Source organism: Pan paniscus, chromosome 1, assembly GCF_029289425.2.
Source record: "Pan paniscus chromosome 1, NHGRI_mPanPan1-v2.0_pri, whole genome shotgun sequence".
Lineage (NCBI taxonomy): Eukaryota > Metazoa > Chordata > Mammalia > Primates > Hominidae > Pan > Pan paniscus.
The window spans coordinates 69,458,114-69,482,152 of record NC_073249.2 but is presented as its reverse complement, the minus strand read 5'-3'; the positions used below and the strand labels follow the sequence as shown (position 1 = coordinate 69,482,152).

The 24,039-nt window shown below is 38.6% G+C and overlaps 1 protein-coding gene across 1 annotated transcript in view; it reads right to left on the bottom strand.

Moving 5' to 3' along the window:
• Nucleotides 1-8,416: 8,416 nt before the first annotated feature.
• The window catches only part of ACBD6 (acyl-CoA binding domain containing 6), a 216,953-nt gene continuing 201,330 nt past the window's right edge, over nucleotides 8,417-24,039 (bottom strand). The window contains exon 8 of the mRNA XM_003824722.5: nucleotides 8,417-8,704. Within this exon, the coding sequence (XP_003824770.1) occupies nucleotides 8,550-8,704 (155 nt within the window). The 3' untranslated portion in view covers nucleotides 8,417-8,549. The remainder of the gene's footprint in view (nucleotides 8,705-24,039) is intronic.

The following is a 24,039-nucleotide window of genomic DNA, read 5'->3' as shown; positions in this document are numbered from 1 at the left end:
AACAGCAACAGAGACTTTTTCATTACATTAAAAAAAAAAAAAAGTCATAGCATTTCTTTACAGCTGGGATTCCACTGTGGAAAAACTACAGCGTGTTTCTTTTCCCCACTAGTCATTAGTTTTGTTTGGCTGAAGAGAAGATCCAAAGCAGTGGCATTGTCCAATATGGTAGCTACTAGCCACACATGGCTATTTAAATTTAAATTAGTATTAAATAAAACTAAAAGTTTAGTTCCTTACACTAGACACATTTTAGGTGCTCAACAGCTTCATGTGACCAGTGGCTACTGTATTTGGACAACACTGATATAAAACAGTTCTATCATTGCAGATGGCTCTACTGGACGGTGCTCATAGAGTCTCGTTAGGGAGAGTGGGCAAGGAAATCTCATTCATCACATGTTTAGCTATTAGTTATCCTGGAATACTTGGTGAAATATTCTGAGACTCCTTAGACAGTGGCAGTGCCAACTTCTCTGCCACCTTATTGTGTGTGTGGCATTTCCCTCTCCCCCTTTGTTTTTTCTCCTCTCCTGGATAGAGAAAACTTAAAAAAAAAAAAAAAGCACTACATAGAACAATTTACTTAGGTACAAAGCAAGAGGTTGGGCTCTGGACCTCTGAGTTCTCTAATGCTGCCACTGGGTTGTTGTGACTTAACCTAAGTCCTACAACTGCTTTGTCCCCTAAAGTCTACCCACTTAAACCGGAAAGTTAGTACCTCCCAGGCAGAATGCCCAGTGGGATTCTTGGAGGGATTAAAGGTCTTTCAGTGGAGACCCCCCTCTGCTGTCAAGGAGAGTCATGATCCTTTGCCAAAATCATCTCCCGTGTTAAGTGCTTTATTAGGCTGAGAAAGGCAAGAGATCTTACTGGGTTATATACCAAGGAAGGGTGGAGAAGATGAGAAGTTCAAATGGGAGTGAAGATATTGGTAGGGGAATACAGAAGGTGCTGTACATAAGGTCTTTTTTTCTTCACTAGCCCAGTCTCTTGGGTGGTGGTTAGGGAAATTCACAATGTGGCTAGGAAGGGCTCTGTTGCTCCTAAACTTGGTTACTCATTGCTGAGGCACTGGTAATGGGCATGAGAATTTTGGCTAGTTTATGCAGTATATACCATGTTTTTGGGTAGCCTAACTTGTCTTCCATTCTCAGCCCCTCATCACCAGCCTATGTTGCATCTTTCTTTTCAACATACTGTCAACTGTTTTTGAGTATAGCAGGTTCATTGGACCGCTTCCACTTTATCCTCTAGTGTACACAGCTTCCACCACAATGCTAACCTAGTAATAACTTTTTGGGATTATAAAATGGCTGCAGCTCACAAAGGAGAGAAGATCTGGTCCCCCCAACAACAACCCCCTTATTTTAGTTTGGTCACTGGAGACTGGCACCTGAGCAGTCTGATTTTCTTTCTGACAGTGGTTTTCCAAAAAGACAGGTGCTTAAAGAATAAAGGAAAGATATCACTAGCCAGAAAGAAGTAAGCAAGACTCACTCAGGAGAACAAATGGAAGCTCCGCAGTCGGTGTTCCATTGCTTTCCTGTCCTTTCCCCTTGGGCCCAGGATTCTACTCAGCTAAAATCACAAAAGGAAAAAAGAAATGAAAGGCAAGTCAGTGTGTTGCACATTTTAACTGATGGCTAAACTGCAAATAACATCTTGAGAGGTGATCCTCAATGTATCTGCATGTATTTCCTAAGATTTGTTATGTGAGGCACAGTTTAAAAATTGTCCTTTACAGTCTGAAAGTGTGTCCTTTGCCACACTTGCTTAGAAGAATGCTATTTCATTTTTATTCAGAATTCCTAGTGCCTTTCTTCATAAAGTCCCTTTGCCTGGCTGTGCAGGGAGCACTGATCAAGCTCTGTATGGATGATTATTTGTCTCATGACTGCCACAGGGAAGTAAATAGTTCAGCCAGTACTGTGGAGAAGTATTGAGTTAGGAGGGAGAAAAAAAAAATCAATGTTTATAAAATGGGGCCAAATCATTAGGAAAAGGGAAATTTTATTATCATCCTTCTAAAAGGAGTAATACAAATAAACCATCCGAAACTATTAAATAAAGGTCTTTTAAATGATCAGCTCCTGCCCGGGGAAGAGTATATCACATCCTCTCAGAGAAAGCAGACGTGGGCTTCTGCATGTAACATCTGTCTCTTTTGATTTTTTAATTCATTTTCTTCTGTCATTTTTGCCATTGTGATTTCAGGATTTTGCTTTAGAACCCTTTCTTTTTGGTGATTTTTCCTTTAGCCATCTCCAAAAACACAAAAATTGAATAAAAGTATTACACACAAACTGGTATGTTATTCTGTAACTAAATTGGGCAAGTTACAGGGTGTCCCTGAACTGGTCAGAGCTTACAAGGCTCATAGAGGCCGAGCTGCCTCTAGAGTTGTAGGAGAGGCTTCTAAAAAAATTTTAATGATTTATCTTTCTCTTGCTTGCCAACCCTGGACCAGGATCTCCTGTTGGCTGGGAGGGGTTGGGGATTTGGGAAAGGCTGGGAATTGCTTTCTGAAAGATAAAATATAGACCCAAAAAAGTGGTCTTGGCACACATTTGGAGTTGGAAATAAGCAGTTAAAAAAAAGGAGCAAGAGAGACCATTAAAATGGTAAATAGATTTCAACAGATGGCTTCTGCACAGCAATGGAGAGCCCAGGCAAGAACTTTGGGGTTAAATCTCATATTTTAGTCACCTGGGACTAGTTTATTATTTCAGAAAAACAAACATCCATAAAGTTGACAGCTCCCTCCCCTCCTCTGAAGTGGAATCCTTGAAGGTTGCCTCCTCACTGGCCAGCTGCCTGCAGATAGTGGCCTAGGGAATTGAAAGTCACTTTTTCGACACCTGTCAACTGCAGGGCTTAAAGCTGGAGGAATACAATAACTAAGAAACTACATTACTGGTGGGCCAGAACTTCTATACTCAGTATGTGTGTGCTGGCTTTTAAAAAAAAAATCATTTTAACATTTAATGCTCCTCAATTAAAGTGATTCCCTGGAGTGGATGCCAAGCTTCGTTTAGAATGCGCATTAACCACTTTCTGTATCGGTAGTTAAAGGCACTGAGGGATTTAAACAGCAATGCACAAGTCTGTTCAGTCAAGGTTTGGCAGAATAAAGCAGATTATAAACAATAATATATGTCTTTCTGTTTTTTTTTTTTTTTGGAAGGGTTCCAAACTCACAAACGGAGCTAAAGTGCTATAAACATATCCAGGACTAAGCTTTGGGCTCCACAAATGTACTCCATGAAAGCCATGGGCACAGGAAGTGCCACTTTTTATCCTGTGTGTGTGCATAAGCTTGTACTTTAAAAGAGCCTTTTATTACACAAAGTGTCCATCAACTGAACTGACCTTCTAAATATTAAAATGGAAACCGAGATTGCTACGCAAGTGAGAGGAAAAATAAATCCTGCTTTTAGTGCGTATAAATGTGGCTGCTGCCTAGTACAGTCCATTGGAAGTCACCTGTTGACTCCTTAATGCCCTCATAGTCCCACATGTTCAGCCACTGCATCCAGTAGCATTAGGTTCAAATAGTGACTTTCCTACCTCTAGGAAAAACCCACCCTGAGTGCCTAGAGCTCCATCATGAGACAAGTGCATGCTGTTGGGCAGCTCCTCCCCTGGTTTTCTCACCTGGTTTTTAACTTCGGTGTTCTATCATTTAGGAATAAAATCAGCAAAAGATTCTGTCATGCATAGAAACCAGTCTGTAACTTGTGAACACCCTGACCTGGTTTTTAGGACCAGGAATACAAAGGAAGGAATAGTGTCCCCAGAAGTAATTCCAGTACATGCATCCCATAAGAGAGTGAAAAATGTGAAATAATTACATTTGTTTTGTAATTGTGCTAAGAAAAAGTGATACAACAAAACACACGAAAGAAAATTTTGAAGAATTCAAGTATAAAAGAAAAATACAGGTTGAGTATCCCTAATCTGAAAACCAAAATCCTAAATGCTCCAAAACCCAAAACTTTTTCAGCACTTACATGTCAAAGGAAATTCTCATTGAAGCATTTTGGATTTTGGCCTTTTGGATTAGGGATGTTCAACTGGTACGTATATAATGCAAACATTCCAAAATTAAAAAAAACACCCAAAAAAAAAGAAATCAAGCATTACGGATAAGGACTCGTCTCCCTGGACTAAGAAATAAGCCGTGAATTCCCAATAACTATACATGATTCATGCGAAGTGATCCATACAAAAATCATGACAGGAATATTTCAAGGACAAGTAAATAAAGATTAGGTTAAATAGCTTTACCTGTTCAATCCTCTAGTGTAATGCCAATTAATGCATATTTGAAAATTGACCATACTTGGTGCATAATAAACACTGGCTGACAAGCATAAGAAGGAAGCATATTTTTTCTTGAGTCTGATAATCACTATACTTTAATCCAACATCTCTCTGGTGAAGAAATTGTGAATGATTACTAAAGTAATTAAAGATACTCAAGGTAAAGTTCCAATAATAATCATAACAACTTTTCAAATCACATGATTACGCAAGATGGTATTAAGGTCTTTTTTTTTTTTTTTTGAGAGACAGAGTCTTGCTCTGTCATCCAGGCTGGTGCAGTGGCGCGATCTTGGCTCACTGTGACCTCTGCCTCCCGAGTTCAAGTGATTCTCCTGCCTTAGCTTCCCAAGTAGCTGGGACTACAGGCGTGCGCCACCATGCTCAGCTAATTTTTGTATTTTCTGGTAGAGATGGGGTTTTTCACTTTATGTTGGCCAGGCTGGTCTCGAGTTCCTGACCTCAGGTGATCTGCCCGCCTCAGCCTCCCAAAGTGCTGGAATTACAGGCATGAGCCACCAAGCCTGGCCGATATTAAGGTCTTTATGGTATAAAACGAAAACTCAATGTGTATATATAAAATCCACCAAGAGGCCTGATAATGCACCTTTGAGTATGGCTGCTTTTGTTTTTGCTTTTGCTTATCCTGATAACATAGTTCAGAGAAGCTTTTGGACTTGATATGAAAGGCTTGGATAATTACCCTGATTTTGAATAAATAAGATCATGTGGCCAAGCCTGGTGGCTCTTGCCTATAATCCCAGCACTTTGGGAGGCCGATGCGGGCAGATCACTTAAGACCAGGAGTTCTAGATCAGCCTGGGCAATACAGGGAGAAAAAAAGAAATTAGTTGAGCCTCGTGGTGTGCACCTGTGGTCCCAGCTACTTGGGAGGCTGAGGTGGGAGGATTGCTTGAGCCAGGGAAGTCAAGTCTGCAGTGAGCTATAATGGTGCCACTGCACTCCAGCCTAGATGACAAGAGCGAGACCCTGACTCAAAAAGACGAAAAAACCCAAAAAACGGCGTAACTGCTGTTATTTCATTGAAGCTAAGATATAATTGATTATAAGAAACATAAGTTTATGTATCACTAAGAAAAATGCTGGCAACTGAACTACGATATGCCATTGTTTATAAAAGCCATCCAATTTTGGATATGTTAAAATGAGAACTGCACTCTAGCCTGGGAAACAGAGTGAGACCTCGTCTCAAAAAAAAGTGAAAATAGGTGCATCTCAGAACTGATCAAATATAATATTGTAACTATGATGAAAACATTTGACTCAAATCACCTTAGGAACTGGGATTTGAAATTCACTCATAAATATTTAAACTCAATATTTGCCTTACTAAATTGTAGCTGATGGGTTACATACCTATTCTATGATAAATATTTATTTATGGAGGGGAATTTTTAAGGGCTTGAAGTTTGATAAAAGCTTTCATGTTCAACTGAAGCATATATTTGTCTGGACGCTCAACTCTTCTGCAACCCAAGCTCAGCTCTGCTACAATCACACACATTATTCATTAATCTCAGAGATGCTGTAGTGTACATGGAATAATAACCCACAGCCAAGTAGTTAAACCTGGCAGGAAGCTAAGAAATACCTATTTAATAGAAAGGTTCACTGGATTATAGCAACCTTTTAGCTGGAAAATGCTGAAACATTAAAAAAAGATATACTAGATACAATTCCAGATATTTTACGTTGGTTGTTACCCTTCTACCTGACAAGCATAAGAGATTATATGTGGCCAGTTGGCTGACTTCTTACATCTTTATTAGAAACATAATTGTAATAGGTTTAAAAGATTTAGTTAGCTTCTGATTGGTAATTCACTACTTTCTATGAGACTTTTCAAGATATCTCATGTAGTATATTAATATCCCATGTAGTATATTAATTCTAAATATACATAATACTGAGAAAAGGGAATGCCATGGGCCTAGAACAGTGTTTTAAGGCACAGCGAGATGATCTATAGATTATTATATGATAACAAGGTTTCTCAAAATTCAGACACTCATGAATAAAGAATAGAGATTTTGGAAATTGGCTTTAGAATGTATTTGAAAATGTTAAGTTGACGGCTGTTTTTAGTGATAGCTTTGAATATAAATTTGAAACCTTTAAAATAAAATAAAAGATAAGTTATATTCTTTGCTTAAAATCTATACAGTTTTAGATGTGGCAAAACAGGTAATAAAAAACTTGTCTAAGAAATATCAAGTTCGAATTGCAAAAGAGAGATGAAAAAAGGAGTTCCTTAATAGCTTCTTGCTCAAATACCCTGTAAATTAAAAATGAATAAATGGTTTTTGATTTGCTAATGTCTTAAAAAATGCACAAAGTAATACCAATTAAAAACTGTAGGCATCATCCTGGTGACTTCACTATAACTAATGTATGTTTCTTAAAACACATTCAATTAGTGTGGAATGTGAAAGACTTAAGCTAAACAGCAGGTTGCAATGTAGCAAGGATTGTGGTGAAAGAACAGACAGTGAAGAGAATGCTCTACTAGAATTACAGCATTTCAGTATGTACTAATATGCATATCACTTCCACAGATTAATTAAATTATTTCAAAAATGAATCATCTTGGTGAATGATTTTGGTTTATATTTCAGAAAATAAGAAGATAGAAAAATCACAAAATAAACAGCACTAATATGCCTCATTTCTGTTACAGAGGGGCTTATTCCAAAGAACAGGTTAGTTCACGCTAATGAAAATCTTCTTCACCGTTGAGGACTATACTAAGCCAGTTTATTACTCATTATTTTAATAGTAACACCTGTTAGAAAAATTATCTTTTAAGTGGTTATCTTTGCATCTCAACTCATTTTTTATTTCATTTCTCTTCCTATGTCAACTATCTACTTTCCTTATATAATAGTAAAAGTTGGTGAATTCCCCAGATGGAGCTTTTGGGGCTTACAGGGAAAATGTTGGGAGCCAGTTTCAAGAGTGGCATACCTGGCTGGGCACAGTGGCTCACACCTGTAATCTCAGCACTGTAAGAGGCCTGAAAACTGCTTGAGGCCAGGAGTTTGAGACCACCCTGAGGAACACAGAGAGACCCTATCTGTACAAAAGATACAAAAATTAGTGGGGTGTGGTGGCACGCACCTGTAGTCCCAGCTATCTCAGCTACACAGGAGGCTGAGGTGGGAGGATTCCTTGAGCCCAGGAGGTTGAGGCTGTAGTGAACCATGATCATACCACTGCACTTCAGCCTGGGTGACATAGCGAGACCCTGTCTCAAAAAAAAAAAAAAAAAAAAAAAAAAGTGGCATACTGGTCTATCCTTTAAATTAAAATGATAGCATACTTGTCTACATTTTTAATAAAAAACAAAAGCTCTTCTGGTATCCAGCAGTAACTTCACATTAACATATTAGATAGACCCAAATAGACCTAACAGTTCAGATCTAAGCTTTTTTTTTTTTTTTTTAACAGAGACTGCTGCTACATATGACATGGTCATTATAGACAATTAAAAGAGCCCTAAAGAAATTCCTTTCTTGTTTAGTGAAGGTGAGTTTAAGGAATCTGACCTAACCCTGATGAATCCTCCAGAATCTGTTTCAATCCTAGAGTGAAAATAGAGTACTATTCTAAAATGCCCCAGGGTTTTGAGATTTTCAGTAAATCTAGTTGTTCTGACTTCTACACCCCTTACGTGACAAAATTCTGCTTTCTCCTTTGCTTTGTTTTTCTTAACACCCCTCTTCTTTCCTATCTTCCCAATTATGTCTGCCAAAAGAATAGACATCTTAGCTGCCTATTCAGACCATGTGTACAAAATGCTACAAAAGATAATTTGATCTCTATCATGTTGGGATCGCATGAAACTTTCCCTAATGGTTACATTTGCTTCTGTATGTTTTTAAAAAAAGCAGCCATGTTTAATATTGTGAAATATGATCTGTCTCCTCTTCTGCCCACCCTCTAAAGCAGTGATAAATTTCAGAGCATGCTCAGCAGAATTGGATTATATTATGCACAGTACACATGTTCATCACCAAAACTGTACTGCCTAGAATGTATGCAAGAAGAATGAATTGCTGAGACTTCAAAATCCCAGTTCCACAGAACTGATTTTATTAGCCAATACATACCAAAGACGGGCGGAAAAGAAGTATTATTTTTGTAGTTTTCTTTCATAATGGAAGCCTTATGCTATTACAGACTGCAGTTTTCCAGTCTTTTGATTAAGCCTTGCCAGTTGTGTGCCGCTGCAGCACCAAAGAAACTGTTTTGCAGCCTGTCACCTCCTCTGGCAGGCAGCCATCCTGGTCTCGGAGAGTGGGGTCAGCACCAGACTGGAGCAGCAGCTCTACAATATCCAGAAACTCACAGGCAGAGGCTGAAAGGAAAATTGACAAATATGAAAACAAGTTTACCACAAGACAGAGAAACTCCTTTACTTCAGCAGGAAAGGAAAGTGCTGAGCAATAAGGAATACTGAACAATGAGCAATGTTACAGTGGCTGAAGGATGATCAGGCCTGGTAATGAGAACTGTGGTATTATGCTAGATTTTCAAGCCTTAGGAAAATCAAATTTACCTTTTTGGTTGTCTAGGAACACACACACAAACAAATATATATTCTAAATTGTGAGGCTTTTGGGCTGTAGTCTTTAAGAATGGGATTAAGGAAAGGAATAAAAAATAGTATTTAAGTATCTATTTTACTTTGATCTTTATTTCAGAATAATGATACATGTGCAGGATATGTCAAAAGGCTAAAAATACTGTAAATGTCAAATAAAAGGTTTTGTTTTGTTTTTGAAGAGGGGATAAATGGGTAACTAACTGAACTTTACAATTTGTAAATTTAAAAAAAAAAAAAGCTGGCCCAGTAATCAGACCATTCTTCTACAGGAACTAAAAAAAAAAAAAAAAGGGCACCAATGGGTGTAACTGATAAGTTCAAGGTATAGGAAGGGGAAAAAAGGGCGTAGAGATATCAAGACTTATAAATATGGTATGGTATTGCCCCAAAATGGAAAAACAGACCAGAAGCTTAGAACAGAGGGTGATCTATTCTTCTGCACACATATGAAAACTTAATTCATGACAAAGCTGGCAGATCAGTGGGGAAATAAAGACCCAATGATTAGATGGTGTAGAGACAACTGGACTCACTAAAGGCAAAAAGAGGCACCAGATGAAACATAAATGGCAATAAACATATAAAAAGATGAGCATTCCACATTATCAGGGAAATGAAAGTTAAAACCAGGAGATACCATTTCATACCCACTAGATTGGTGAAAATTAACTTTGACAATGCCAAGCACTGATAAGGACTGGAGCAGAGAAACCCCTTTAGATGTCAGAGTGTACACTGGTGTTGCTATTTTAGACAATACTAGAGCATTACAGGTTAAACCTAAACACACATATACCCTCCAACCTAGCAATTCTACTTCTAGTTATATACTTTTGCATATGTTCTCCAGGAGATATTTGCAAGCATGTACACAGCAGACCCCAAATGTAAACAGCCCAAACGCTCATTAATGGTAACATATAAATAAAGTATTGATCACTTGTACAATGAAATCCTGTAGAACACTGGAAACTAATGAACTATAGCTTCACACAACATAGGTTTATCTCCAAAACATAATGTTGAAGGGAAAAAAACAAGTGAGAAGAATACATATGATATGATTTCATTTAAACAAAATTTTGCAAACCGGTAAAACTAAAGAATATGATTCAGACATACAAATATGTACTGAAACTACAAAGGAATTAATTAATGTATTAATTAATTAATATAAAATTTGGGATAGTGGTAATCTCTCAAAGATTACCACTAGGGAAGGCCATATGATTTGAGAGGCATGCACAGGAGGCTCAAAGATATTGGTGATGTTCTATTTCTTAAGCTAAGTAGTGGGTAAATTTTTAAAAGCTTTGTTTAAATTCTTCATATACATTTTATATACTCTTTTGCAGCATGATTATCACACAACACAGTGTGTGGGTTTTTGTTGTTGTTGTTGCTCGTTTGTTTTAAGAGAAAGAAAGGGTATGGAGCTGAATTTCACGGACTTTTTGAGACAGGGTCTGGCTCTGTCTCCCAACCTGGAGTGCAGTGGCGAGATCATGGCTCACTGCAGCCTTGACCTTCTGGGCTCAAGCAAATCCTCCCACCTCAGCTTCCTGAGTAGTTATAACTATAGGTGTGTGCTACCATGCTTGGCTCTCACTTTGGGAGTCTCACTTTGTTGCCCAGGCTGGTCTCAAACTACTAGGCTCAGGCAATCCTCCCGCCTTGGCCTCCCAAAGTGCTGGGATTACAGGCATACACCACTGCACCCAGCCCTATAGCCATTTTATTGAGCACATACTGTACCAGTCCCGTCAGGAATACAGGTAAGATTCCTGCTATTCGGAATGGATTGTAAATATGTAAACAACCAATTCTAACACAAAAGAATGAATAAGAAATGTGGCAGAAATACATACACTGCAAAGGCAGGGAGGAAGGAGGAGACTGAGGGATCAGGAAACACTACAAATTGGTAGTAAGATGTAAGATGAGCTTTGAAGGATCGAGCAAAATTTCTGAGAAGGAAAGGCATTGCAGAATGCGAAAATACCACTAGCAGAGGCATGACAAGGAATGCTGGAGAACTGTCTCTGCTGGCTCAGGGAAGCAGTACAAAGAGTTGAAAGTACAGAGGTTGGATTGAAGTCAAGTTATGTAGGGCCTTGAATCGGTCACACTAAGAAGTCTGAGTTTTGTCAAGTGATCCACAGGCATTTATGAGGAGTGGAGTGGCATAATTTGGCAAGCACCGATCTGATTTCTGTCCCTATAGTTTTGTCTTTTTCCAGAAATAGAAATCATATAGCATAGTCTTTTGTATCTGGTCTCTTTCACTTAGCATGTTGCTTTTGTGATCCATCCACATTGCTTCAAGTATCAGTTCTTTCCTTTTGATTGCTGAGTAGCATTCTACTGTATGGATGTATGCAGTCATCTGGGCTGCTTCCAATTTTTGGCATTATGAACAGGGATCTTACGAACAGTTGGGTAAAGGTCTTTGTGTTGTCCTGTTTTATGTTTTCACAGCTTGTGGGTAAATATCTAGAAGTAGAATTGCTGAGTCATATGGCAAGTGAATGTTTAACTTTCCAGGAAACTACCAAACTTTTCTAAAGTTTTCACTCACACCAATAAGTATAAATTCCAGTTCCTTTGCACCCTTACCAGCACTTTACTATTATTAAAAATATTTTTTAGCCATTCTAGTTAGGTCTATGGTGGCTTTTCATTGTGATTTCTAATCTGTACTTCCCTAATGTCTAACAATGAACATTTCTCATGTGCTTATTTGCCAACTATCTATCTTTGGTGATTTATCTGTTCAAATCTTTTGTTCATTTGTTAATAAGGTTGTCATTTTCTTATAAGAGGTCTTTATATGTTGTGGATACAAAATTTTTTTTTCCAAATATATGTTTTATAAATATTTTCTCCCAGTATGTGACTTCTCATTTTTCTTAAGAGTATCTTGAAGAGTGGAAGTTTTTAATTTTGATAAAGTGCAATTTATTTTTTCTTTTATAGTTTGCGCTTGTGTTCCATCTAAAAAAAATTTTGCCTACACCAAGATCACAAAGATATTCTTCTAGTTCTTTATCATTATTCCTCTTACATATACATCTAAGATCTTACCTTCCCAGTTAATTTTTGAGTAGGCTTCAGGCTCACCTTTTTGTTTTGTTTTGCATTTTGATGTCCAATTGTTACAGCTCTATACGTTGAAAAGGCTATTCTTCCCTCCACTGAATTTTATGTTGGCATTTTTGTCAAAAATCAGCTGACCATTTGTGATTGGATCTATTTCTAGGTTATCTATCATGTTCCTTTGATCTATATACCTATTCTTATACCAATACAACATTGCCTTGATTTCTGTACTTTATAGTAAGTCCTGAAACCAGTGTGGGGCCTCCAACTTTATTCTTTTTCAAAGTTGTTTTGATTATTCTAGGTCCTTTGCTTTTCCATATAAATTTTAGAATCAACTTATAAGTTTTTACAAAGATCCTGCTGGGATTCTGATTGGGACCCTGCTGAATCTATGAATCAATTTGGAAAGAATGGACAGCTGAACAATACTGAGTCTTTTGATCCACGAACAATGGTATCTCTTTCCATTTAAATTTTCCTTAATTTCGATAATATTTAGGAATTATAGGCATACAAATCTTACACTTATTTTGTTTGATGTATCCCTAAGAATTTCATGTTTTTCAGGCTACTGCAAATAATATCTTTTAAAAATTCAATTTACTGTAAGCATAAAGAAAAACAATTAAGATTTGTATACTATCCCTGGTGTTTTTGAATTTTAATTTTCAATTGTTCATTACTAGTATATAGGAATACTTTTCATTTTTGTATATTGATTTTACATCCTGTGAACTTGGTGAACTCACTTATTCTAGGTTTTTTTTTTTTTTAATAGATTCTTGGGGTCTTATACATAGATGGACACATCACCTACGAGAAAAGGAAGTTTTATTTCTTCTTTTTAAATCTACGTGGCTTTCATTTCTTTTTCTTGCCTTAATGCATTGGCTAGAACTTTTAATACAATGTTGGATCAAAGTGGAGAGTGGATATCTTTGTCCACAGTCTTAGAGGGAAAGCATTCAGCCTTTCATCATCAAGGACGATATTAACTGTCGATTTTCTCAGGCTAAAGAAATTCCCTACTATTTCCTATTTCTATTTTGTTGTGAGTTTTTGTTGTTGTTGTTTTAATCATGAAGGGAAGTTGAATTTTGTCAGCCTTTTCTACATAAATTGATAAAATCACATTTTGTTTTTTTGATCTGTTCATATGGTGAAATACTATGGTTCTCAATTGCCAAACAAACCTTGCATTCCTAGGATAAACACACTTGCACAAAATTTATTAACCTTTTTGTATTTACTAGGTTCAATTTGCTAACATCTTATTAAACATTTTTGCATCTATGTTCATAAGGAATACTGCCCTGTTGTTTTCTTTTCCTCTAAGGTCTTTGTCTGGATTTGGTTATCAGGGTAATTCTGGCTTCACAGAATGAGCTGGGCAGTGCTCCCTCCCCTTCTATTTTCTGGAAGCGTTTGTGTGTAGATTTTTTTTTTTTTTTTTTTGAGACAAAGTCTCACTCTGTTGCCCAGGCTGGAGTGCAATGGTGCAAATGGCATGATCTTGGCTCACTGCAACCTCTACCTCCTGGGTTCAAGCAATTCTCCTGCCTCAGCCTCCCGAGTAGCTGAGATTACAGGTGCCCACCACCACACCCAGCTAATTTTTGTATTTTTAGTAGAGACGGGGTTTTGCCACGTTGGCCAGGCTAGTCTCAAACTCCTGACCTCAGGTGATCCGCCTGCCTCACCTCTCAAAGTGCTAGGATTATAGGCATGAGCCACTGTGCCTGGCCAATTTCATCCTTAAATACTCAGTAGAATTCACCAGTGAAGTAATCAAGGCCTGGAAATCTTGTTGTGGGAAAGTTTCTAGCTACAAATTCAATCTCTTTAATAAATATAGAGCTATCCAGATTTTCTATTTTTTATTTTTGTTTTTTTTTTTAAGATGGAGTCAGGCTATGTTGCCCTAGCTAGATGTAGTGGCTATTCACAAGCATGATCATAGTGCAGTGCAGTGTTGAACTCCTGGCTCCAAGTGATCCTCTTCCCCAAGCCTCCCAGCTGGGACTAAAGGTATGCACTTCTATTTCCTTTTTTTTTTTTGAGATGAAGTCTGGCTCTGTTGCCCAGGCTGGAGTGCAGTGGCACGATCTTGGCTCAGTGAAATCTCCACCTCCTGGGTTCAAGTGATTCTCCTGCTTCAGGCTCCCGAGCAGCTGGGATTACAGGTGCGCACCACCACATCTGGCTAATTTTTGTGTATGTAGTAGAGACAGGGTTTCACCATGTTGGCCAGGCTGATCTCGAACTCCTGACCTCAGGTGATCCGCCCGCCCCAGCCTCCCAAAGTGCTGGGATCACAAGTGTGAGCCACCACACCTGGCTTTCTATTTCTTTTTCAGAAAACTTTGGTAGTTTGTGTCTTTAAAAAAATTTGTCCTGGCCAGGTGCGGTGGCTCATGCCTGTAATCCTAGCAGTAGCATTTTGGGAGGCCAAGGCAGGCAGATTGCCTGAGGTCAGGAGTTTGAGACCAGCCTGGGCAACATGGTGAAACCCTGTCTGTACTAAACATACAAAAATTAGCCGGGCATGGTGGCGCATTCCTGTAATCCCAGCTACTCGGGAGGCTAAGGCAGGAGAATCGCTTGAACCTGGGAGGTGGAGCCTGAAGTGTGAGCAGGCTGAGATCGCACCACTGCACTCCAGCCTGGGTGACTGAGTGAGACCCTGACTTAAAAAATATATAATAATAATAATAATAATAATAATAATAATAATTTGTCCATTTCATCTAAGTTATCTATTTCATTGGTATAAAATTGTGTATAATGTTTCCTTATTTGCTTTATAATATCTTTAGGATATGTACTGATATCCTTTCATTCCTGAAATTGGTAATTTGCCTTCTGTTTTTTTTTGGTGTCACATCTCACTTTGTTACTCAGGCTGGAGTGCGGTGGCACAATCATAACTCACTGCATCCTGGAACTCCTCGGCATGAGTGATCCTCCTGCCTCAGCCTCCTGAGTAGCTGGGACTTACAGGCTCAAACAACTATGCCTGGCATGTTTTAAAACATTTGTTGTAGAGATGGGGTCTTGCTATGTTGCCCAGGCTGGGTCTCGAACTCTTACTCTCAAGTGATCCTTCTGCACTGGTCTCCCAAAGTGCTGGGATTACAGGTGTGAGCCGCAGCACCCAGCCTGTTTCTTCTCTTTTTTTTCTTCCTTGGTCTGGCTAGAGGACTATGTTTTATTGATCTTTACAAACAACCAGTTTTTGATTTCACTGATTTTCTGTTTTCTGATTTTCTATTTCAATGATTTCTGCTCTGATCTTTATCGTTTCACACTTACTTTGGGCTTAATTTGCCCTTCTTTTTTTGAGGTAGAAGCTTGGATCACTGATATGAAATCTTTCTTCTTTTCTAATAATAGTATTTAATTTCCTTTAAAGCACTGGTTTAGCTGCATCCCCCAATTTTTTTTTTTTTGAGGCGGAGTCTTGCTCTGTCACCCAGGCTGAAGTGCAGTGGTGCAATCTTGGCTTGCTGCAACCTCTGCCTCCCTGGCCTGGCTTAAGCGATTCTCCTGCCTCAGCCTCCCAAGCATCCCACAAGTTTTGACAAGAGTGTTTCCATTTTCATTCAGTTCAAAATATTTTATATAGGCATAACTTATTTTATTGTGCTTCACTTTACTGTGCATCACAGATAATGCATTTTTTTTTTCAAATTAAAGATTTGTGGCAACTCTATATTTAAGCAAGTCTATTGGTGCCATTTTCCCAACAGCATTTGTTCATTTTGTGTCTCTGTGTCACACTGTGGGGATTCTCACAATATTTCAAACTTTTCATTATTGTTATTTCTGTTGTGAGGATCTATGATAAATGATCTTTGATGTTACTATTGTAATTTTTTGGGGGTGCCATGAACTGCACCCATATAATATGAATTTCATCGACCAATGTTGTATGTGTTCTGACTGTACCATGGAACAGCCAATCCCTCGTCTATCCCTCTCCTTGGGTCTCCCTATTCCCTGAGACACAATAATATTGAAATTAGGCCAATAACCCTACAATGAACTCCAAGTGTTCAAGTAAAAGGAAGAGTCACACATCTCTCATTTTCAATCAAAAGCTAGAAATGATTAAGCTTAGTAATGAAGGCATGTCAAAAACCAACATAGGACAAAAGCTAGGCTTTTGTGCCAGTCAGCCAACTTGTGAATGCCAAGTAAAAGTTCTTGAAGAAAATTAAAGCACTATTCCAGTGAACATACAAATGACAGGAAAGCAAAACAGCCTTATTGCTGATTTAGAAAAAGTCTGAGTGGTCTGGGTAGAAGATCAAACCAGCCACAACATCCCCTGAAGCCAAAGTCTAATCCACAGCAAGGCTCTGGCTCTTTCATTCTATGAAGACTGAAAGAGATGAAGAAACTGCAGAAAAAAAGTTAGGAGTTGGTAGAGGCTGACTCATGAGGTTGAAGGAAAGTTGTCTCCATAAAATAAAAGTGCAAGGTAAAGCAGTAAGTGCTGATGCAGAAGTGACAGCAAATTATCCAGAAGATCTAACTAAGATAAAGATAACTGATGAGGATGGCTATACTACACAACAGATTTTCTTTTTTTCTTTTCTATTAGACAGAGTTTCACTCTGTCGCCCAGGTTGGAGTGCAGTGGCGCGATCTTGGCTCCCTGCAACCTTTGCCTCCTGGGCTCAAGCGATTCTCGTACCTCAGCCTCCTGAGTAGGTGAGATTACTGGCCATGTGCCACCATGACTGGCTAATTTTTGTATTTTTGGTAGAGAAGGGGTTTCACCATGTTGGCCAGGCTGGTCTCAAAATCTTGACCTCAAGTGACCCGCCCACCCGGGGCTCCCAAAGTGCTGGGATTACAGGCATGAGCTACCATGTCCAGCCAACAGATTTTCAGTGTAGACAAACCAGCCTCATACTGGAAAAAGATGCCATCTAGGATTTTCATAACTAGAAAGGAGAAAACAATGCCTGTCTTCAAAGAATAGGTGAACTCTCAGCCAGGCGCAGTGGCTCACGCCTGTAATCCCAGCACTTTGGGAGGCCAAATCACAAGGTCAGGAGATCGAAACCATCCTGGCTAACACAGTGAAACCCCATCTTTACTAAAAATGCAAAAAACTAGCTGGGTGTGGTGGCTTGTGCCTATAGTCCCAGCTACTCGGGAGGCTGAGGCAGGAGAACAGCTTGAACCCGGGAAGCAGAGGTTGCAGTGAGCCGAGATTGCACCACTGCACTCCAGCCTGGACAACAGAGCAAAAAAAAAAAAAAAAACAGAACAAAAAACAGGTGAATTCTCTGGTTAGGGGCTAATGCAACTGGTGACTTTAAGTTGAAGACAATGCTCATAAACCATTCCAAAAATCCTAGGGCCCTTAAGAATTATGCTAAATCTACTCTGCCTATACTCGATAAATGCAATGACAAAGCCTGGATGATGGCATATCTGTTTACAACATGGTTTACTGAATATTTTATGCCCACCGTTGAGACCTACTGCTCAGGAAAACAGATTCCTTTCAAAATATTACTCTCATTGACAATGCACCTACTCATCCAAGAGCTCTGATGAAAGTGTACAGAGATGAATGTCAGTAGCTGAACTGGGTTTGGGTTTGTTGTTGTGATAGATAAATTCAGTGCATCACTGCCTTCAAACTCCTCCAGTGATAGGATGCTGCTACCTTATGCTTAGTGTGGGGCTAGGGTGCTGGGGTTTTTTTTTTTTCACTATTCTTGCTCCACCCTTAGCTTTCAGCAGTCTCTGCATATCTGTACCACAGAGGAAGTCTCTCTCTCTCTACATTCTTTTCCCTCCTCCATCAATGGACTACTCTTGCTTATTACTCACGGCTTGGCTCATGGCGGGAGTAAGATGGAGTTCTTTGTCCTTTTGGGCTGGTCTCAGTCTTAGGCAGGACCTCAGGGATGGTGATTTCTCATTGTTCCTACACACCCCTCCCCCAAATGTCAGCCAAACTCTGTGGTGTGTGTGTATGTGGTGTTGGTAGTTGTGGGTGTCTTGGGTGGGAGAGACTTTCCTGCCCTGCCTTCAGTGGTGGGGGAATCTCTGCTTTATATCATTGTAAGAGTCCTAAGCCCAGGGCTTTCCTGTTCCTCCCTGAAGGCAGATTTTGCTTTTACTCTAACTTCAAAAGCAGTAGATATCTACTTGAGCCCAGGAGCAGCAGGAGGGGTGGCCAGAAAAGCTTTCAGCTCCTCCTCTATGGTTTAAGGATTTGGCTTTGAATGAAATAAGAGTTTAGTATTGTACAACACGGTGACTATAGTTGATAATAACTTATCGTATTCTTGAAAATTGTTGAGAGTAATTTTAAGTTTTCTCACCACAAAAAATGATAAGTATGTCAGGCAATGCATCTATTAATTAGCTCAATTCAGCCATTCCACAATGTATACATATTTCAAAACATCGTATTTTGAAACAAATACAATGTTTATATGTCAAAAATTTAATTAATTAAAAAAGAAGGATACAGGGAAGTGGAAATGTTTCATGTCTGTGTGCCACTGAAGAGGCTTTCTCTCTTCTAAAGAAATTTCTCTCATGAGCACCCAGTTAATGAAAAAGAATGCAACTGAGGACTCCTTTTGGGTCTCAGGCTCCCAGTTACTCTAACATGTCATGCTAGCTCACTTTAACAATTTGTTAATCTTAGCTGCTTTCTTCCTACCTATTTTTATGGTGGCTGTCTCTTCTTCAGGTGTTCTGCCAAAGGTGAAACAGTTTGTGTGTCTTATAGGGGCTTGTCACTCTTTGAAATTCAGTTTATTTGGCTGCCGTGAAACCTCTGCTCTCCGATGTGTTCACAAAAAGTTATGATTTTGTAGACTATCTTTTTCTTTTGTTAGGGTGAGAATGAAGTTCTCTTGCAGTTTTCTACATCTTAATAGTGGAAGCAGAACTCCCCAGGGGTTTGTTTTAAATGATTTAGCAGTGATATTTCTTCTTTTGCTCTCTAATGGTACTTAGGTAAAGATAAAGTAGTTTCTCTGGTTCCCTTGACCATCTTTTCTCCTTGTGTGGGTACTTCCAGCTCAGGGCTTCACGGCTATGTGCTGTGAAGTGTGCACAGAGACGACAGCCAAAACCAGGTTGTGATAGGTACTTGGGATATATTTTGTGATCCTTTACATTACTTATCCTGACAAGCTTAGGCACCAAACTCTAATCCATAACCATATAAGCTCAGAGGTGCTTCTAAGTGAACCAAAGTGGAGGGTAGATTTTTTTGTGAGCTAAAATCAGAGCATTTGTGAATGCTATCTCTGCCTTCAGTGATGTGGGGTTTCTTAGAAGGCTACCAAGATACAGATATTAATATCTGATGAATGGAGAATAGGAGAAAACATACAGGGAGGCAAGAATTGCCTGTTCCAACCCCAGGGTCACTGCTGATTGGCTGAGATCATAGTTTTGGGTAGCTCCTGAGACTCAAGAGCTATTCTGCATCTTGAGGGATGCCACAGACAGGGAGGAAGAGACGGTATCATCTTTACCAAGGCCGAGGATTCAAGAGAGTGTTTAGGATTATAGTATCTTTTTGAGACTTTAAAATTGCCTCCCAAAATAATTTTATCATTATTATCATTTTTTGAGATGGAGTCTTACTCTTGTCACCCAGGCTGCAGTGCAATGGCATGATCTTGGTTCACTGCAACCGCTGCCTCCCGGGTTCGAGCGATTCTCCTGCCTCAGCCTTCTGAGTAGCTGGGATTACAGGTGCCCACCACCAAGCACAGCTAATTGTTTTTGTATTTTTTAGTAGAGATGGGGTTTCACCATGTTGGCCAGGCTGGTCTCAAACTCCTGACCTCAGGTGACCCACCTGCCTTGGCCTCCCAAAGTGCTGGGATAACAGGCATGAGCCACTGTGCCTGGCCCAAAAATAATTTTAGCCAACATTTTAATTTTAAACTTCTGAAGGGTTTTATCATGAATCACTGTATACCAAATTGGATTAAAATGAAAGACAATCTCTTATAAAATACAACAAAGTTGAAGACACATTGCCTTATATCAAGTAGCTGTGAAAAAAAGGCTATTTATCCTGCATAGAACTAGCTACTTTAACCTTTACACTGCAGTTATTAGTCTCAACTTATTGTAAGAAAAACTTAGGCTTTAAAATAGGACCTTTAGCAGTATCACAGGAATAAACTTCCCATTGTATAAATCTATAATACACAATAATAACCATCATGATCTGTCAGATCACGCTTGGCTCAATTCCAGCCCAACAGTTACACGAGAAGATCAGGGCTAAGTAGATGTGTGCTATGGCTGAAGACACAAAAGATGGCCATCTCAGACAAAGGGACATTAATTACATTTATGCTGTATGATGATGTGACCATTCCAGTGGTGAGATATGATATAATCTATGGGCACCAACCCAGGTATGGAGCTTAAGAATTTAAGTTCCACATCTAGGGAACTCTAGTCAACCAGCTATGAAAATGCTACCTGAGGCTAATAATAATTCCCTAACTTGACAGATGTGAATGAAATTTTAGCTCAGGTCTAACTATAATGTGAGATATGAATTTGGAATTTAAGGTGGCAAAACAGTAATTCAGAGCAAGAAATATGGCATTCATATGAAAGGGGTTTTATTAACAAATGCCTGGGAGTTATGCAAAGACAGACTTACATGACAGCATAAACAATGAGGAAGTTATATAGATAAAAAAGAATGAGACTGAATAACTTAAAGGACAAGGGTCCTTTTAAACCACACGGGTGCATCTTATCCTGATATGAGGAGGCCACTTGTAGTATCTGTTGGAGACTCACTGTTGAGAGGCATCCATTATGTTTATGTTAGCACAGAGCCTACTTGCACATATAGTTGCCCAACAAATAGTTGTTGAAAAAATATGCTTTGTACCCCACAATGAGATGCCGAACTACTTGAGTATATGCTTCTTTTTGTATTCTCTTCTCCATCTAGCATAATGCTGGGCACTTACTGTTTGCTCAAAATTCATTAGTTAATTGATTTCTCTGCCTTTGGCATGTTCAGTGAAACACAAGTCATAACGTAGAGTCATCTTTCAGAAATGTGTACTCTGCCCACCCTTTCAAAACAGACAAAGGCAAAGAATATGAGAGAAAAATGAGGAGGAAAGGGTGCTAACATTTTACCAAATTAATGAGGGGATATACTGGTGCCCACAATGTGCTGGGAAATACAAAAACAGTCATAAGCCCATCTCAGAAAAGCTCGAGCAAGTCTATAGGGATTAGAACAGTTGCTGAATTTATGGTACCCTGGGAACCTCTATTTGTCAAGTGCCATAGAGGCAGCCCTGACACTGGCACAGGTGAAGATGAATTTCCATTCAGAGCAGTGAGCCTTCTGACTCCATTAATCCTCAGGGTTTTGATAATGAATTTCTTTCTTTTTTTATTTTATTTATTTTCACTCTAATGCCTCCTCCCACTGCCCTGTAACAGTGTGGAGGTAACAGAACAGATGGTGCTTTGTGTGGAAGACTGAGGGCTCATGAGGATACAAAGCCTGCCCACTCTGAAATCACATGACTGCACGTGCAAGGAAAAGCCTTGATTTCCCCTGGGAGACAAAGATGCAATGATATTAGTATTCCCAGTGGAGGAAGAGGAGGGGAAGGCTAACAGGCCATTTATAAGTAAGACCATACTTATACCAATATACTCTTCAGCAAGGACCATGTTTAATCATGAAGTAACAGGAGGACCAATATCTGAAGATTAAAAAAAAACCCAGGTAAAATATAGGCACATAAGGGTTTTAGTATGCTGCCACACAAAGCCTATTTAGAATGAACTAGTAAGGACGTGCAGTAGTAGAATACCGGCCTCTAGTTAACCTGTGATTGGCTCTGACCCAGTTTTAATCGGAAGAAGCCAGGATTTACAACCTGCTTAAGGATGGAGTTTGACAACTGCTATAATCAGAAGAGCTGTCAACACAAGGACAGCTGTCAAGCCCAACCACAATTCATAAAAAATAATAACTAAGTCCCCAAAGACATCCCCAACACTGTCTGCACTCACTGGATTTAATGATACTTATAGTTTTATGAAAGTTCCAAGAGTAGGCTAAGAGTCCTGAAATAAAATAAAATCAACAAATAGTAACTGACTGCCCACTAAATAAAAAGGGTTAAATAATATTAAGTCATTAAATGAATAACAAATATGCCCAGCAGATCCTCTGGCATATAATAGGTGCTTAATAAATCGTTATTATTATTATTACATGCAAGACTGTTTTGACTACCTTAAAAACTGGCAAGAATCCAGTGACCTAGTGAAAAATTATAAATTAAAAATAACCCACTCCTATAAGTGATTACGAATTAAACTGAAAATAGTAATTTTTATTAAATATTCCTGAATTGTCAGAATATTTTAGTTTTATATATTTGTAATGCCAGAACTTATAGGGATATTTAGTATTTGATTATCTTGATTTTAACATATATGGCATTTGTTTTGTTCTTTCCATGATGATTAATATAACCTGAGAGAAACAGAAGTTCTAGATCAATTTTAGGCAAGATTTCTGAATCAGGGATAATTTTTATTAATGTATAAACTCTTGGTGAACAGAAATAAAAATATAAAAGCACACAGATAGACAGAAATATTGATATACATTTACTCCCAAGTACAGTCTCGAAAACTAGCCTTGAATCACTGACCAAGGTAACCAATAAGAAAAGATTTTCTTTAATTTGATTTCTATGAAAGATTATCTTCCACAAAATAATGTCTTCCTTAAAAAGACAGCAGGACTGCAATTATTTATGGAATTGTGAAAAGAGGTCTGGATGTAGAATCAGAAGACCTATACAAGTGTCTTGGCTCTGCAACCTACAGCTTGGATTACCCTGTCAAGGTAACATCTCTGAACTGTAGTTTTTCAACTAAAAATGGGGGAAGGCAGTACCTAGCTCAAACATTTGTAGAAAAGGCTAAATGAGATTTTACACAGAAACAATAACACCGCTACTGTATATCTGCCTAGGTTTAGACTTTTTTGGTGTCTGTATACTTTTTAAAGAGTATAAAATGCACACAGAAGAGTACCAAAATCATATACAGTTGAGTCTTGAACAACATGGGGGTTAGGTGTGCCAACTCCACATGAATTAGAAAAGCCACATATAACTGCTGACTCTCCAAAAACTTAACTACTAATATTCTATGGCTGACTAGTAGCCTTACCAGTAAATAAACTGTCAGTTAACACATATTTTGTATGTTATATGTCTTCTTAACAATAAGCCATAGAAAATGTTATTAAGAAAATCATAAGATAAAATACATGTATAGTACTGCACTGTATTTATTGATGCTGTATGTTTATGTTGCCTGTTTCCAAGATGAATCATCTGTTTGAAATGGTGGCTACTGTGGTGGCAGACCTCAAGCTATGGTACATATCAAGCAACTTAACTTTTTCTTGTAATGTCATACTTTCCTTCTCGGGAACACTTCCAGCATCACTAGTGGCATTTTGTATGGGCCCCCTTGTGTTATTCAAGGTTTATGGTAGTGTACTAAACACAAAAAATACACAAGAACTGCGAGATCACTTTTTTACTGTAATACACAATTTACTGGAGGGACAAACTGCTCATGTAGAGATGACCAGCATCACCTGGCACTTTAAGCACAGACTGGCAACACTTGAGCTCACTGTAATAGCAACAGGAGGTATATACAAAATTACTACAGAATAGTATGTACTACAGTTAATTTTATGCAGTTATGATTTAATATTGCATTTTTACAATCGTTTACACTTTTCTCAGCTTTGGTGCCATGAACGGTCTGTGTTTGAGTGTACAAGTTTTGATAAATTTTAACTTTTTATAATAGATTTATTGGGGGGAGGGTGGAGGGATAGCATTAGGAGATAAACCTAATGTAAATGATGAGTTAATGGGTGCAGCACACAAACATGG